Source organism: Otolemur garnettii, unplaced genomic scaffold (genome assembly GCF_000181295.1).
Source record: "Otolemur garnettii isolate 467f Iridium unplaced genomic scaffold, OtoGar3 scaffold00119, whole genome shotgun sequence".
NCBI classification, from domain to species: Eukaryota; Metazoa; Chordata; class Mammalia; order Primates; family Galagidae; genus Otolemur; species Otolemur garnettii.
In genome coordinates, this window is record NW_003852514.1 from 4897862 (window position 1) to 4911414 (window position 13553).

The following is a 13553-nucleotide window of genomic DNA, read 5'->3' on the forward strand; positions in this document are numbered from 1 at the left end:
GTGGTTGTGGTAGTGGTGTGGTTGTGGTAGTAGTTGTGGTACTGGTAGCAGTAGTGGTTGTGGTTGTGGTAGTGGTGTAGTTGTGGTAGTGGTTGTGGTTGTAGTAGTGGTGTGGTTGTGGTAGTGGTGTGGTTGTGGTAGGTGATGATAAGTTAAGAAGCTTTCCACCCTTTTCTGATTTCTGGAACTGTTTACATAGCAGAGAGATGTTTTGTCCCTGGAGAGTTTGAACGTACCTGTAGAACTGTATACATACTTATAAATAGATACACCCGTGTGTGTGTGTGTGTGCATCCAGTATATATATCACACACGTATATATCTCCAGTCCCAGCATCAATTCTGGAGACAGTTCTTTTTCCTCAGAGTTTCCTAGTTTATACTGTCATTATTGTTCTATTTAAGGTTTCTACTTCTTCATGATTACATTTGAATAATTTTTATTTTTCTAGAGAATTTTCAATTCATTGAGATACTGATTTTTAATATTGAGGTGAAAATAGTATTCCTCATTTAACATTTTCATCTATTGCATGTCTGCGTGTATGTACTACCTACGGGGATTACCACTTCTCTTTACTGGACCTTGGGGGTCCTCTCAGCGAGGAGGGCACTCGGCCAGGCAGCGCTGGTTAGCATTTGCTCTGTTCCTCGTTCGGATCTTCCCAGTGCTGTCCACCTGGCCTCAACCTCACCATCATGTTAGAAGCATCAGTCACAATGCCTCTGAGTCTGTCAGAGCAAGTTACCAGCATTGGGGTAGAAGGGAACATGTTTTTATACACAGCCCTGGGGTTGCCATTTGGGGGGCCTGCCTGTTATCAGGGTGATCAGAAGGAACACTTAGGGATAAAGCACTGGCGGGTCACCCAAGCCTCAGCGACCCACAGACATGTGACTGTCTCACGAACCTCCCCATCCACAGTGCCCCTCAGCATCTCCATTGAGGCTCTGTTTGTCTCTAGTTTCTCAGAGTCAATAATAGTAGCATGTTATTTTAGACAAAAAGAATGAACTACTCAAACATGACACTCTGAAGTGTTGTCGTTTATAATTATGCTTATCCTGTCTGGGTGGGGTGGCTCAGGCCTGTGATCCTAGGTGGGAGGCCAAGGTGGGAGGATCACTTGAGCTCAGGTGTTCAAGAACAGCCTGAGCAAGAGCAAGACCCTCTATCTAAAAATAGAAAAATTAGCAGGGAATGGTGTCAGTAGCCTGTAGTCACAGCTACTTGGTAGGCTGAGGCAGGAGGATCACTTGAGCCCAGGAGTTTGAGGTTGCTGTGAGCTGTGATGATGACTCTGCACTCTAGCCTGGGCAACAGAGCAAGCTCCAATCTCAAAAAACTTTTTAAAATTAAAAACAAATGTAATTATGATTATTCTATAGATTCAGATAATCTATAGAACACTATTGTGGAATAGGAAATCCTTTGAGTCTAAAAAGAGCCTTGTAAAAGGCATTGGAGATGGGTTAGTTGGAAATTACGATGGGAAGGATCTGATAAAAGTCACAACTAAGTCTGTGATTAGGTGAGGCTCTAACTAGATAGGGGACCAGGAAGATTCCAGTTAGGAAGGCAGGTGCCAGAGTCAGCCAACACACACCCACATGCTGGGGAAACCACAGGGTGCTGGACCAGGCAGGCAAGAAGCTGGTTTGAGAGCAGGACAACAATGGGATCCAGCTCAGGTAGCCTCAGCATTTAGTGAAACAGGTCACCATCAAGGATTGGAGCAAGCTAATTGCCCCAACAAGGATTTATATTAGTAAAGGTACTAGGGGACCAGTTCTTCCTAGCAGTGACCTTGCTCTGTCTTTGTATGTGGCTGGCGATATTAAGTAGTAATGCTCACTCAGCTTCTGTAAGTCCTCACATTGTGATTCTGTGTAACTCTTCCACTGTCTGCGAGCATGACAGTCATATTTGATTCCGACTCAAATCTTCCACCTTCCCGCATAGCCTTCAGGTGATGTTTATAGGATGCTTGAATGAGTAATGATGCGCTGTCCAGAAAACCTTCTGGGTCCTTGGATTCAGGTCTTCCTCATGTTCAGTGTGGGCTATTTACCTAAAATTCCTGAATTCCTCTTCCCCAGTGTGTCCCTTCTTCTTGGGTCCTTATACTTCTAGATCTGAGATTTGGGGTCTGTGTGTATGCTGCACCCTGACGGGACCACCTCTCCTCCACATATCAGACTAGAATCCTTCTTCCAGAATCTCTTCCAGTGTAAGGAGTGAGGAGAATTGGTGCCTCCCTGCAAATTCCTTAAGCCACTTAAGATAAATACTGTAAAGAAACACATCCAATATAAATACAAATTAAAATATTTTGCAATGTAAATTCTTGCTTACCCTTAAATCTCTGCCATGTTTGTGTTCCAGGTTCAGGTTCAGTGGTCGTATCCTGGGCCTGGCTCTGATCCATCAGTACCTCCTTGACGCTTTCTTCACAAGGCCTTTCTATAAGGCACTGCTGAGACTGTAAGTGCTCTGCAGACTGTGGTCCCACTCCAGCCCTGTCTAAGGACCAGCCCTGTCTGGCCTCTCTGCCGCCTCTGACCCTTTTGTCTCTGTTTCGCCTTAACCATGCCTATAGATTTATGGTGGTTTATTCTGAGTCCTTAGATATCACATACACCTTTTAGTATATTTGGGGGATTTTATGTTGACGTACTGTAGAGAAAGAGTCTATTACCAAATTCATGTAATGGATATGAATCAGCTTATTTAAAATTTATAATGATATTTTAGGCCAGTAGCCCATTCACCCACTTGGGAGGCTGAGGCAAGAGGATAACTTGAGCCCAGGAGTTTAAGACGAGCCTGGGCAATATAGCAAGACCCAATCTCAAAAAATATTATAATAATATAACACACTTTGCATTAAACTATTAAGTAGAATTTATCTGTTTATATAATCACTTAATTGTTTTAAAAAGATACTTTTCTTTGCCAGGCGCAATGGCCCACACCTGTAATCCTAGCATTCTGGAAGGCTGAGGCAGGTAGCTTGTGCTCAGGAGTTTGAGACCAGCCTAAGCAAGAGCGAGGCCCCTTCTCTACTAAAAAGTAACTGGGTGTTGTATCGGGCACCTGTAGTCCCAGCTACTCTGGAGGCTAAGGCAAGAGGAACTCTTGAGCCCAAGAGCTTGAGATTGCTGTGAGCGATGACACCACAGCACTCTATCCAGGGCAACAGAATGAGACTCAGTCTCAAAAAAAGATACTTTTCTCTAATTGCCAATTATTTTGATTATTATTGTGAATATTTTAACACTTCCTTTTGAAAGGAAAATTATTGAATAAACTAAAATTAATGAATAAGCTGACATATCAGCATATCAAAAGTATCAAATTGTTAGACTAGGCCTGCAGTGTTTACCCAGGAGTGCCATAACCACATTTTGGAATAAGGTCTGGGCAGCCATTTGTTCAGTAATTCTATTTGCCTTTCTCCCTTTGAATTCACCCAGGCCCTGTGATTTGAGTGACCTGGAATATTTGGATGAGGAATTCCACCAGAGCTTGCAGTGGATGAAGGACAACAATATCACAGATATCCTAGACCTCACTTTCACCGTTAATGAAGAGGTTTTTGGACAGGTTTGTGTGATGCAGGACTTGGAAAAGGGATTTTATTTTTTATTGTGGAAAATGCACATAACATGAATTTATCATCTTAAGTCTTTTTAGCATTATAAAGTATATTCACATTATTGGGCATCCATTCTTCAAAATTTTTTCATCTTGCAAAACTGAAACTCTGTCCATTAAACAATCCCCTCCATTTCTCCTGCCCCCCAGCTCCTAGCAACCACCATTCTCAGTTCTGTTGCTATGAATTTGACTACTTCAGATACTTCATACAAGTGGAATCTTACAATGTTTTTCTTTTTAAATGAATAAGTGGCTTATTTCACTTGGTATAATGTCCTCAAGATTCATCCATGCTAATACTATATGTCAGAATTTCCTTCTTCTCCTGCTGAATAATATCCCATTATATGCATAGGCCGCTTTTTTTGAATCCAGCCATCCATTTGTTAATGACGCATGGATTTCTTCCACCTTCGGCTATTGTGAATAATGCCACTGTGAACATGATTGCATAAATTTCTACTCATGTCTCTGCTTTCAATTCTTTTGAATATGTAAACAGAAGTGGAATTGCTAGATCACATGGTAATGGGATTTTGTTTTTAAACTAAAGAATAAGGAATCTCATTCATTCAAAATGTAACTCTTTGGGAATTACTTCCTTTAATAAATCAGTCCTCTTCCTTCCTTTTCTTTTTATGACATGGACCTACTTTATGGAGTTTATTGAAAACCAAATGTGATTTTGGATCAGACAGCATTTTTGTACAGTATGCCATACACAAGTAAGGTATTTCTCTTGTCTGCACAACTACAGAAATAATTATTTTCATCACATCAAGATATCTACTGCTTGGGGTGGCACCTGTGGCTCAGTGGGTAGGGCACCAGCCCCATATACCGAGGGTGACAACCTGGCTCCAGCGGAACTGCAACAACAACAACAACAACAAAAAGCTGGACGTGGTGGTGGGTGCCTGTAGTCCCAGTCACTCAGCAGGCTGAGGCAAGAGAATCACCTAAGCCCAGGAGTTGGAGGTTGCTGTGAGCTGTGTGATGCCACAGCACTCTACCAAAGGGTGATAAAATGAGACTCTGTCTCTACAAAAAAAAAAAAAAAAAAGATATCTACTGCTCCAAAATGCATGTATCTCAAGACTATTGGATGAGATAAAGCTTTTCTACTGGCATTGAGATATCACTGAATCTTCTCCTCAAATGAATTACAGATTTAACAGGAAATAGCCACAGCCTGAGCAAATCTAACCATTAAGGTTTTGAGAACATCATTTTGTAAAAAGCCCCAAAGCCGATGATGTGTGGCAATTTGTAACAGGGGTGTGGTGAGCCTTGTTAGAATACTTGATACACACTAAGTACTTTGCATGAATGTGGACAGTGTGCTGAGTCCAGGGGTGAGAGTCACCCACTGAATGCTACAGACCATCCAGCACCCACATTCCAGTCAAGAATCTTGGATGTGTCCTGGAAAACATCAATAGTCTGTTGTATTTCCTGTGTATAAACATGCCTCTGAAGAATGCTCTCTTACATTTTTGAGGAAAAAAAATCTTTCTTCAATCATTGAGAGCACATTTAAATATGTTCATGAATATGTTAGTCATTTAACTGTCCTGCCCCCCACAAAGCGAACAGGCAAAACGCATCATTCCCTGTGTGTTGACTACTTTTAGTTCACCGTTCACATTTGCCTCCTAGGAGAAGGTAAATTCCTAAAGTATACACGGTTATTTAACAAAGTATATTGAGACAGCTGGATAAGTATGTTCAAAATTTTTAAGTTAGATCCCTGACCTAATCATTGCACCAAAATAAATTCCAGCTATATCAGAGACCTGACTATTAAAAAAAAAAAAATAGAGACTTTTTATTTGCGACCTTGCAGTAAAGAATGCCACTGTAGACGCAGCCCAGACTCGCAAAGTCGTGAGGGAGCAGATTGATATAGATAAAATCGTCTTTTAAATTCTATAGGGTAAAGTACACCACAAACAAAGTAAAAGTGACATGATGTTTAAAATGTAACACAGACAACTGTTATTTCATATAATGCCAGAAGAGATCTCACAGAGCAATAAGAAATGATCAAACAACCTAATAGAAAATTAGCAAAGAACGTAAATAGATGGTCCCAGATAAGGCAGTTTTTACACTGTAAATTAAAGCTATAGTAAGATACCACTTTCTGCTACTAAAATGTCAGAATCAGAAAGTTTAGTAGTATTGTGTTTCGAAAGTGTAGAGAAACAAGCCCTCCTGCACATTATAGGTAGAAGCTTGTTTCTCTCTGTGAAAGGCACTCTGCTAATTACAGGTATGAGCCACTGCCTCAGCCTCAAGAACATATTTTTGATAAAAATGTCTAATTATGTTATCTACCTTCTTGCCTTTGAAAAGATAACACACAGATCATAACTCTGCCTGAGGACTGAGTCAGCCTCGGCAGACAGGCCTCCCATGCCAAGTGGCAGTGCCATTCTTCCTGCCCTTCTGCCAGTTTCTGCTTCCCTTCCAGGGTCAGGCTGTCACCCTGCAGCCACTCTTCTAGCTGGTGTGAAAACCATCTTCCCACCCTCTGCTACTTGGCCTCTCCTGGCCAGCTGTGGAAGGGGAAGCTGGCAGCCATTAAGAATTTGCTGCAATAGAGATTTAGGGCCATCAAGTACGTGACTAGTGTTAGGACCTTCGATCTCATTAGGGGCAACCTGAGACATCTCCCTTAAGTCCCAGTGCGCCTCTTGTGTTAAGGACTTTTGTTTCATCTTTATAAAACAAAAAATATAGCTCTTCTAAGGTGCTTAAGAATGCTTAGAACACCCAGGGCCTTTTCAGGAACGTTTAGGAAAGGATAAAGAACCAAGGAGGTAATAATGAATAGTACTGTGTAAGTCGGACAAACCCCACGCGCCCTCACTGTTAAAGTGGAACTAGCTGATCAGCGCTCAGGTGCACAGAAGGAAGTAAAACTCAACCGGAGTCAAGGGGGCGAGAGGGGGCGGGGACAGGTAAAGTCCCGCGTCACGTACAGGGCATACTGTTCGGGTGATGGGCGCACTTACAACTTTGACTTAAGCGGTACAGAACATGTGTACCCCTCCCCATAATACTCTGAACTTTTTTTTAAAAAGAGGACTTCTGCAATCATTCCCTTAACATCCACACATCTCACTGGGAGATGATGTGAACTGAGAAGCGTCTTCATCTTTCTGTTTGCCTACAAGGTCACAGAAAGGGAGCTGAAGTCTGGAGGCGCCAACACCCAGGTGACGGAGAAGAACAAGAAGGAGTACATCGAGAGGATGGTGAAGTGGCGGGTGGAGCGTGGCGTGGTGCAGCAGACCGAGGCGCTGGTGCGCGGCTTCTACGAGGTGAGGCCTGGCAGGCCGCTGGGGAAAGGCCTGGGGGCTTCGGGGGCTTCACCACAGGGCCTGTGCTCCTGGAGGCTCCCTGGGGGTCAGCATCTCAGGTCATGACAGCAGCTAGGAGGAACCAGGGTGGACAAAGGGCTCCCTGAGTACTATCAGCAGGGTGCAGTGAGGACACCCTCAGGGTAGATGACTGAGGGGTTGGAATTGCCTGGGAAACCCAACTCTGCTTGTGGGTGAAAAATGCTCTCAAAACTGTTGATGGGGCCCTGGTGTGCCCAGTGTGAGAACACCCAGCATCTCTTGTCAAGATATGTGCAGATGGTGTTGCCTTTCATTCAAGGAAACAAAAGTAAGTAAAGGCATGGGGCCGGGCGGGTTGGTTCTGTCCACCCTCACAGCGGCCCAGCTCTGTTATACATCACTTTGTGCCACAGGATCCATGCTGAGTGGGAAACTGAGAAGACAGGGACAGCTGCTAAACTCCCTTTCCGCAAAAATGACGTCCTTAAACTTTTCCAGCTTAGAAACAAGGGCTGTAAAATATTTTCTCAGGTCTTGGGTCCTAGAAAGTTCTCTTTCCCTGTCAGAATGATGAACAGTGTCAGCCATGGTCTTGTCCACCACTGGTTTGATTAAAAAAGAAACCACCTCAAGTGTTCAGTTGTGCCTGCTACATTTGACACGAGATGTCAACCCAGAATGCCGCCCTAACAAAACGGGTCCTCCAGATCTTTACAGGTGAGAGGAGGGAAGTGAGGAGAAAAGAGAAGGAAAATACAAACCTGTGCCTCAGTAGCTCAGTCTTTAGAGAGTGGGACATTTACTCTTAGGGTCACTGTTTGAAAAGAGAAGGAGAATACAATTATGTTAATCTAAAAGTTCAGCTAGGCAAGATGGCTCACACCTGTAATCCTAGCACTCTAGGAGGCCAAGTGAGAGGATCCCTTTAGGTCAGTTGTTCAAGTCCAGCCTGAGCAAGAGTGAGACCCCATCTCTAATAAAAATAGAAAATTAGCTAGGCATTGCGGAGGTGCCAGTAGTCCCAGCTACTTGGCAGGGTGAAGCAGGAGGATCACTTGAGACCTTGAGTGTAAGGTTGCTGTGAATTAGGCTTAGGCCACAGCACTCTAGCCTAGGCAACAGAGTGAGACTCCGTCTCTAAAGAAATAAATATAATGCTCAATTTTAGGAAATGAGTTATAATTGTTTTTGAAAGAGAATGATTTTAAGTGAAACGATAATATACTAATAGCTATTAAGTCACTTCAAAGTGATCTGAACTTTTTGCCTTTAAAATGTAGTGTTACCTGGAAACTTAAATATGACCTCAGAGAGTCAGGTCAGGTTTATTTACAAAGTCATTCGGAGAGGAAATATCAGGGGTAGCAAAAAGCATAGGATCTTCAGTTTCTCTTCCCATCTCATGAAGGGTTGTTTTGTAAAGTGATTAAGATGATAGTTGTCCCACTCTGCTCCAGCTACTATTACGAAGTAGCATAAACTGGGTAGCTGATAAGCAACAGAAATTTCAAGGCACCAGTAGATAGATAGCACTGTCTTGTGGTATCCTCACACAGTGAAAGGGGACAAGAGGTCTCTTCTGGGCCTCAGTAAATATGCATAAAAGCGCTCATCCCATGAGGATGAGGCCTTCAGACTTAAGCACCTCCCACCGCCTAAAACCATCAGAAGTGAAGATTTCAATGTAGAAATTTGGGATATGGGAGAGATAGAAACCTTCAGACCATAGCAATAATTTTGAACTTAAAAATGTTCACATGTTGAAGAAAAAGAACTTTTTGGACCCGAATGCTGAAGCCTCATCTGTATTTCAGGTGGTGGACTCAAGGCTGGTCTCCGTGTTTGACGCCAGGGAGCTGGAGCTGGTGATAGCTGGCACTGCAGAAATTGACCTGAATGACTGGCGGAACAACACCGAGTACCGGGGAGGTGAGCCAGTGGGACTTGTGCTGCTGTCACTGTCACAGATACAATTCATCCCTACTCAAAAACATGTTTTTGTTGCAGTGAACTTGATGTAACATAAAACTGAGTTACAGAGCACAATTCAGTGACATTTAGTACAACCACCGTGTTGAGTGACCATGACCTCTACCTAGTTCCAAGATATTTTCATCACCCCAAAAGGAAACCCTATCCCCTTAAAGCAGTTGCTCTCACCCCAATTCTCCCCCACTCCCAACCTCTGGCCACCACCAATCTTCATCCTGTCTCTAAGGATTTATCTATTCTGGATGTGTCATATAAATATTTTCATAAAAAATGTGCTCTCTTGTGTCCTGCTTCTTGACTTAGCACACTGTTTTCAGGTTCACCCATGTCATAGCATGTTTCAGTATTTCATCTTTTTATACCTTAACAACATTCCTTTGTATGTATATATGAGTCATCATTTTTTGACAACAACAAAAGACTTGACCTTATTTCAGTAGAAAGCAGGTACTTGTACATGCACTTCCCCAACTTCCAACATGAACTTTCCTTTAGGGGACAGTCATCCCCTCTGGTGGCATCTCTGACCTGATTTGGTGTAGAGGCCTACAAAGGACACTCCATCCTTGGACCAGCTTCTGGACAGCTTGTGTGTGGCCAGAGGAATGTCTGTCTCTTCTTATGAAATTGGACCCCTCATTGCTACACATAGTTTTTCCTGTCATCTCTCCAAATCCAATTTCTAACCCCTGCTAACTATTTACCTTGCCAGCTGCCAAACTCGTCTTTTGGAAACATTAATTTCATTAGGCCACTTCCTCAATCACAAAACAAGCTCCCTATTACTTATAGAATAGGGTATTTTTCCAAAGGCTTTTTAGCATCAAAACTTTTCCCTCATGTAAAATATTAGAGAAATGCAGATCAATACATCAGAAAGAGGGAGCTTGGGGCAGCACCCCAGCTTTCCTCATCTTGCTAATACACTTGGCCCTAAGAAGCCTCCGTGGGACCTCTAGGCCTTTCTGGCCTCATATGAAAATCACAACCTAATGTGTCAAGTTGAAATGTCTCTGCGGGGCTATTAAGGTCCCTTAATACCCTTAGTAATTTTCTTTTTCATCTTCACCAGACACCTCCTCTATGCCTGTAGCTTACTGTTCCCTGCATATTATTTCTTGTTGTTATTTATTTATTGTTATTCTTTATTTTTCCTTCCAGAAGTGTCCTCCTTCCTCCCTTCACTTACATAAACCCTCCACATGCTGGACTTACCCTCTCCACTTCCTTTGGGAAGATTTCTTTGTTTCTGCCGCAGCCCATGCAGATTTCTCCCATCTTTCAGTACTTCTTACGTTTGTGGTCAGTGGTGAATCATTTATTTACCTTAACTGATTGATCCAAGATTGGTGTCCCCAACTTACCGTGAGAGAGACCTAGTGCTTCTTCTGTGGGTCCCATGTGTCTCAGGGCTGGCCTGAGCTACTGCAGGGGCACCAGTGGCCATAGAGAGCCCAGCGCCCACCAGAACAAAGAAAACATGATGAAATGTTGCATTTGTAGAGAGTTTTGTCTCTACCAAGCCTTTCTATTCCTGTGGCCATTTACATAAGCAGGAGTGTGCCCAGTGGAGTCCTAGGTGTTTAAATAGAAAGCATCTCTGAGGATATTCCTTGGGACATGAAGTCCTTTCATAAAATGACTGTTTTCTGAACCTGATTGTTTTAAAACTTGACCTAGTGACACGAGTTGTTTTAGACCTATCTCAAGGTCATCAGCAGAGAAATCAGCAGACCGGAGCAGCTGGTCAGTTCTTACCCTCCCTGATGCGTGTTTGCTCTCTCTCCCTCCCCCACGCCCTCCTTTCTCCACATCCTCTCATTCTGCCGCCCTTTGCACCAGGCTATCATGATGGGCATCTAGTGATCCGCTGGTTTTGGGCTGCAGTGGAACGCTTCAATAATGAGCAGAGACTGAGGTTGCTCCAGTTTGTCACGGGGACGTCCAGCGTGCCCTACGAAGGCTTCGCAGCCCTCCGAGGAAGCAACGGGCTCCGGCGTTTCTGCATCGAGAAGTGGGGGAAAATCACGTCTCTCCCCAGGTACAGAGCTCGTGCCAAGCTTCGGGGAAACCCACTGAAGAGGGCAAAGTATACTCTGCTATTTGAGTTGGGGTGACTATCCTTTGGGATAGAATTCTTTCCTGTCACCACAGTTTTGATATTGGAATTATTAGTGAAAGTTGTATGTGAAGTATCTCTGTGACTTGGTCTGAAACTATATATATATATATATATATATAAAATATATATAAAATATATATATTATATATATATGTATTTTTTTTTTTTTTGCAGTTTTTGGCCAGGGCTGGGTTTGAACCCTCCTCCTCCAGCATATGGGGCCGGCACCTACTCTTTTGAGCCACAGGCCCCGCTCTGAAATGATATTCTTAGTGAGGTTTTGCTGATTGATGGTATTTGGGCTGTAATACCTTGGTCCCTGTGTCAGTCAGATTTCACAATCTGTACCTCACCCAACTTAAAGAGAACCACCCAACACAGGGGAGGAGGGAGACAAAGATATTTAGCGTAAAGATGCCAGAAGCCCAAAGTAGCCCCTACAGTCCCACTTCTGTACTTCCACAGCCTGTCGTCACTTGATGCATCCATTTATTATATATTTCTGTATGTGTTGTATTTTTCCTACCAATTTTAAAATGTGAAGATGAGATCATGTTTATCTTTGGTGCTCTACGTATGGTGTATGGTGTATGGTGTATATACTGGGTTATCGAGAAACTATTGTGGGATAAATATGGAAAAGGAGGCCCTGGGGCTTCAAATAATTTTGCAGAATAAATTCCCCATGCTGTGAGTTTTAATCTCAACACTTTCTTGGTCCTTTCTATGCCACTTTGGGTAGCAGGTTCCCGATTGGTGAAATGAGAAGTACTAAACAGATACTTCTGGATGAGTACTGTAGTAATAAGTACTGCTTCAACAAGCAGAAAGGAAGATTGATCCCCATTATCGTCTTCTAATGTGATGTATTCTGATTATAAAGGAAGATTTGCATTTAATTCAGCCCTGTTTCTACATGGCCACCCAAACAACATTGCTAACTCCCCAGTGTGGAAGGATTTACTTGACTATAGCTTTCATCTGGCTTTCCCAGACTTCCTAGTGTCCCAAAGACAGTTCACCAGAAGTCGATGACATTGGTGGCCTGCCCAGATGGGTAACAGCAGCCTAATGGCCAAGTGCAGGCTTGGGCCCTGGCCTCACTCAGATCAGCAGACCCTCAGCTCAAAGAGTCTGCCCCCTTTGTGCATTTCTGCCAATAGCTGAACCTAGTTAATTAATCTGGCAAGAAAATAAGACTAAAAAGGCAGAATTTCTATTTGTCTAGTTCAATGATAGATTTCAAGAATAAAGTTATTTGGAAACATTCTGTTTTTTTTTTTTTTCTTTTGGAGAAATGCAGTGTGCACCCTCACTTGAGTATAGCCTGCTTCTGCGGCAGATGGGTGACAGGCCAGTAGGGGACAGCCTGATAGTGACTCATTTCAGGAGAAGGGGCTATGCGGATGTGGAATAGAGAGTTAATTGCAACTGAGTTGCCCAGAGAGGATGCTGCCAGAAATCAGGATGTAGGTGAGCACTGGGAGGCAGAGACTAGGGAGGAGATCTCCATGCTGGCGGCAGCATGAGCTTAGTCTGGGAGTAGGAAGCAGCCAGTGTGTGGACCTTGCACAGAGGATATGCCTGGAGCATTGTCACAGAGATCCAATGGAGAAAGATAGGTGGGTGGGCCCCAAAGAAAAGACCCCACTGAGGAGTCTCTGCTTTATTCTTTAGGAAACGAAAGTTATTGCTTTTGTCATCTGTGGTCGCACATAGAGCATAATTTACATATTTGCTTCGGAAGCTCTGAAATACACATAATGCTATTAAACCACACAGAGAGCTTATAAGGCGGACATTGGACCTGTGAACAGGTTTTCACACCTGGGCTAAGGTACCCTTATAAAGCCCACTGCTCGGTAAGCCCCTCCAGGCAGCAGGGACTTCATCCCGGTACAGGAGGACCCGAGAAGCAAACACTGTAAGAGAACAGTGAAAATGGCACCCCGAATCATAGCTCCTCACCAGTCTCCCTGGTACAGGGTCTAGAGAGCCGAGACCCTAACAAGTGTCATCTGCGTGCAAAGAGAAAGAAAGAACCTCTGACTTCTAAGAACCAAAGTTCAGGGAGACCTAGCCAGGCCACAGCAGGTAGCAGGCAGCCCTGAGCTGGCAAGAGCACCAGGCAGGCTCAAGGAACCTGGGGCCTCCCAGGGACTGTCAGCCTTGGTGTGCCAGCACCCTGGGAAGAGGAGGCCTGGATCTTCTCCTTCCTGGGATCTCCCCTCCACAGAAAGGAACAGCTTCCTGGATCAGAGTGCCAGTGTCACAGCAAACCCTGTCATAGCCCAGGCTAAGTAAAACCTGTGTGTCAGTCCAAGTCTTTGTCCTCTAAAAGGTGTGTGAGAATTATGAAGAAGGACATTGAGGGGCCCTAAAACTGCTAGGATATAACTTTATAGTCCCTAGTGAAGAAACTTCATCC

General features: G+C 43.7%; 1 protein-coding gene across 2 annotated transcripts in view; it reads left to right on the forward strand.

Moving 5' to 3' along the window:
* The window catches only part of HECW1 (HECT, C2 and WW domain containing E3 ubiquitin protein ligase 1), a 419352-nt gene that overhangs the window by 398657 nt on the left and 7142 nt on the right, over positions 1–13553 (forward strand). For both annotated transcript variants that reach the window (XM_003797550.2, XM_012809965.1), the window contains 5 exons: positions 2387–2485; positions 3478–3607; positions 6844–6990; positions 8826–8940; positions 10846–11044. In XM_003797550.2, coding sequence (XP_003797598.1) covers positions 2387–2485; positions 3478–3607; positions 6844–6990; positions 8826–8940; positions 10846–11044 — 690 coding nt within the window. The remainder of the gene's footprint in view (positions 1–2386; positions 2486–3477; positions 3608–6843; positions 6991–8825; positions 8941–10845; positions 11045–13553) is intronic.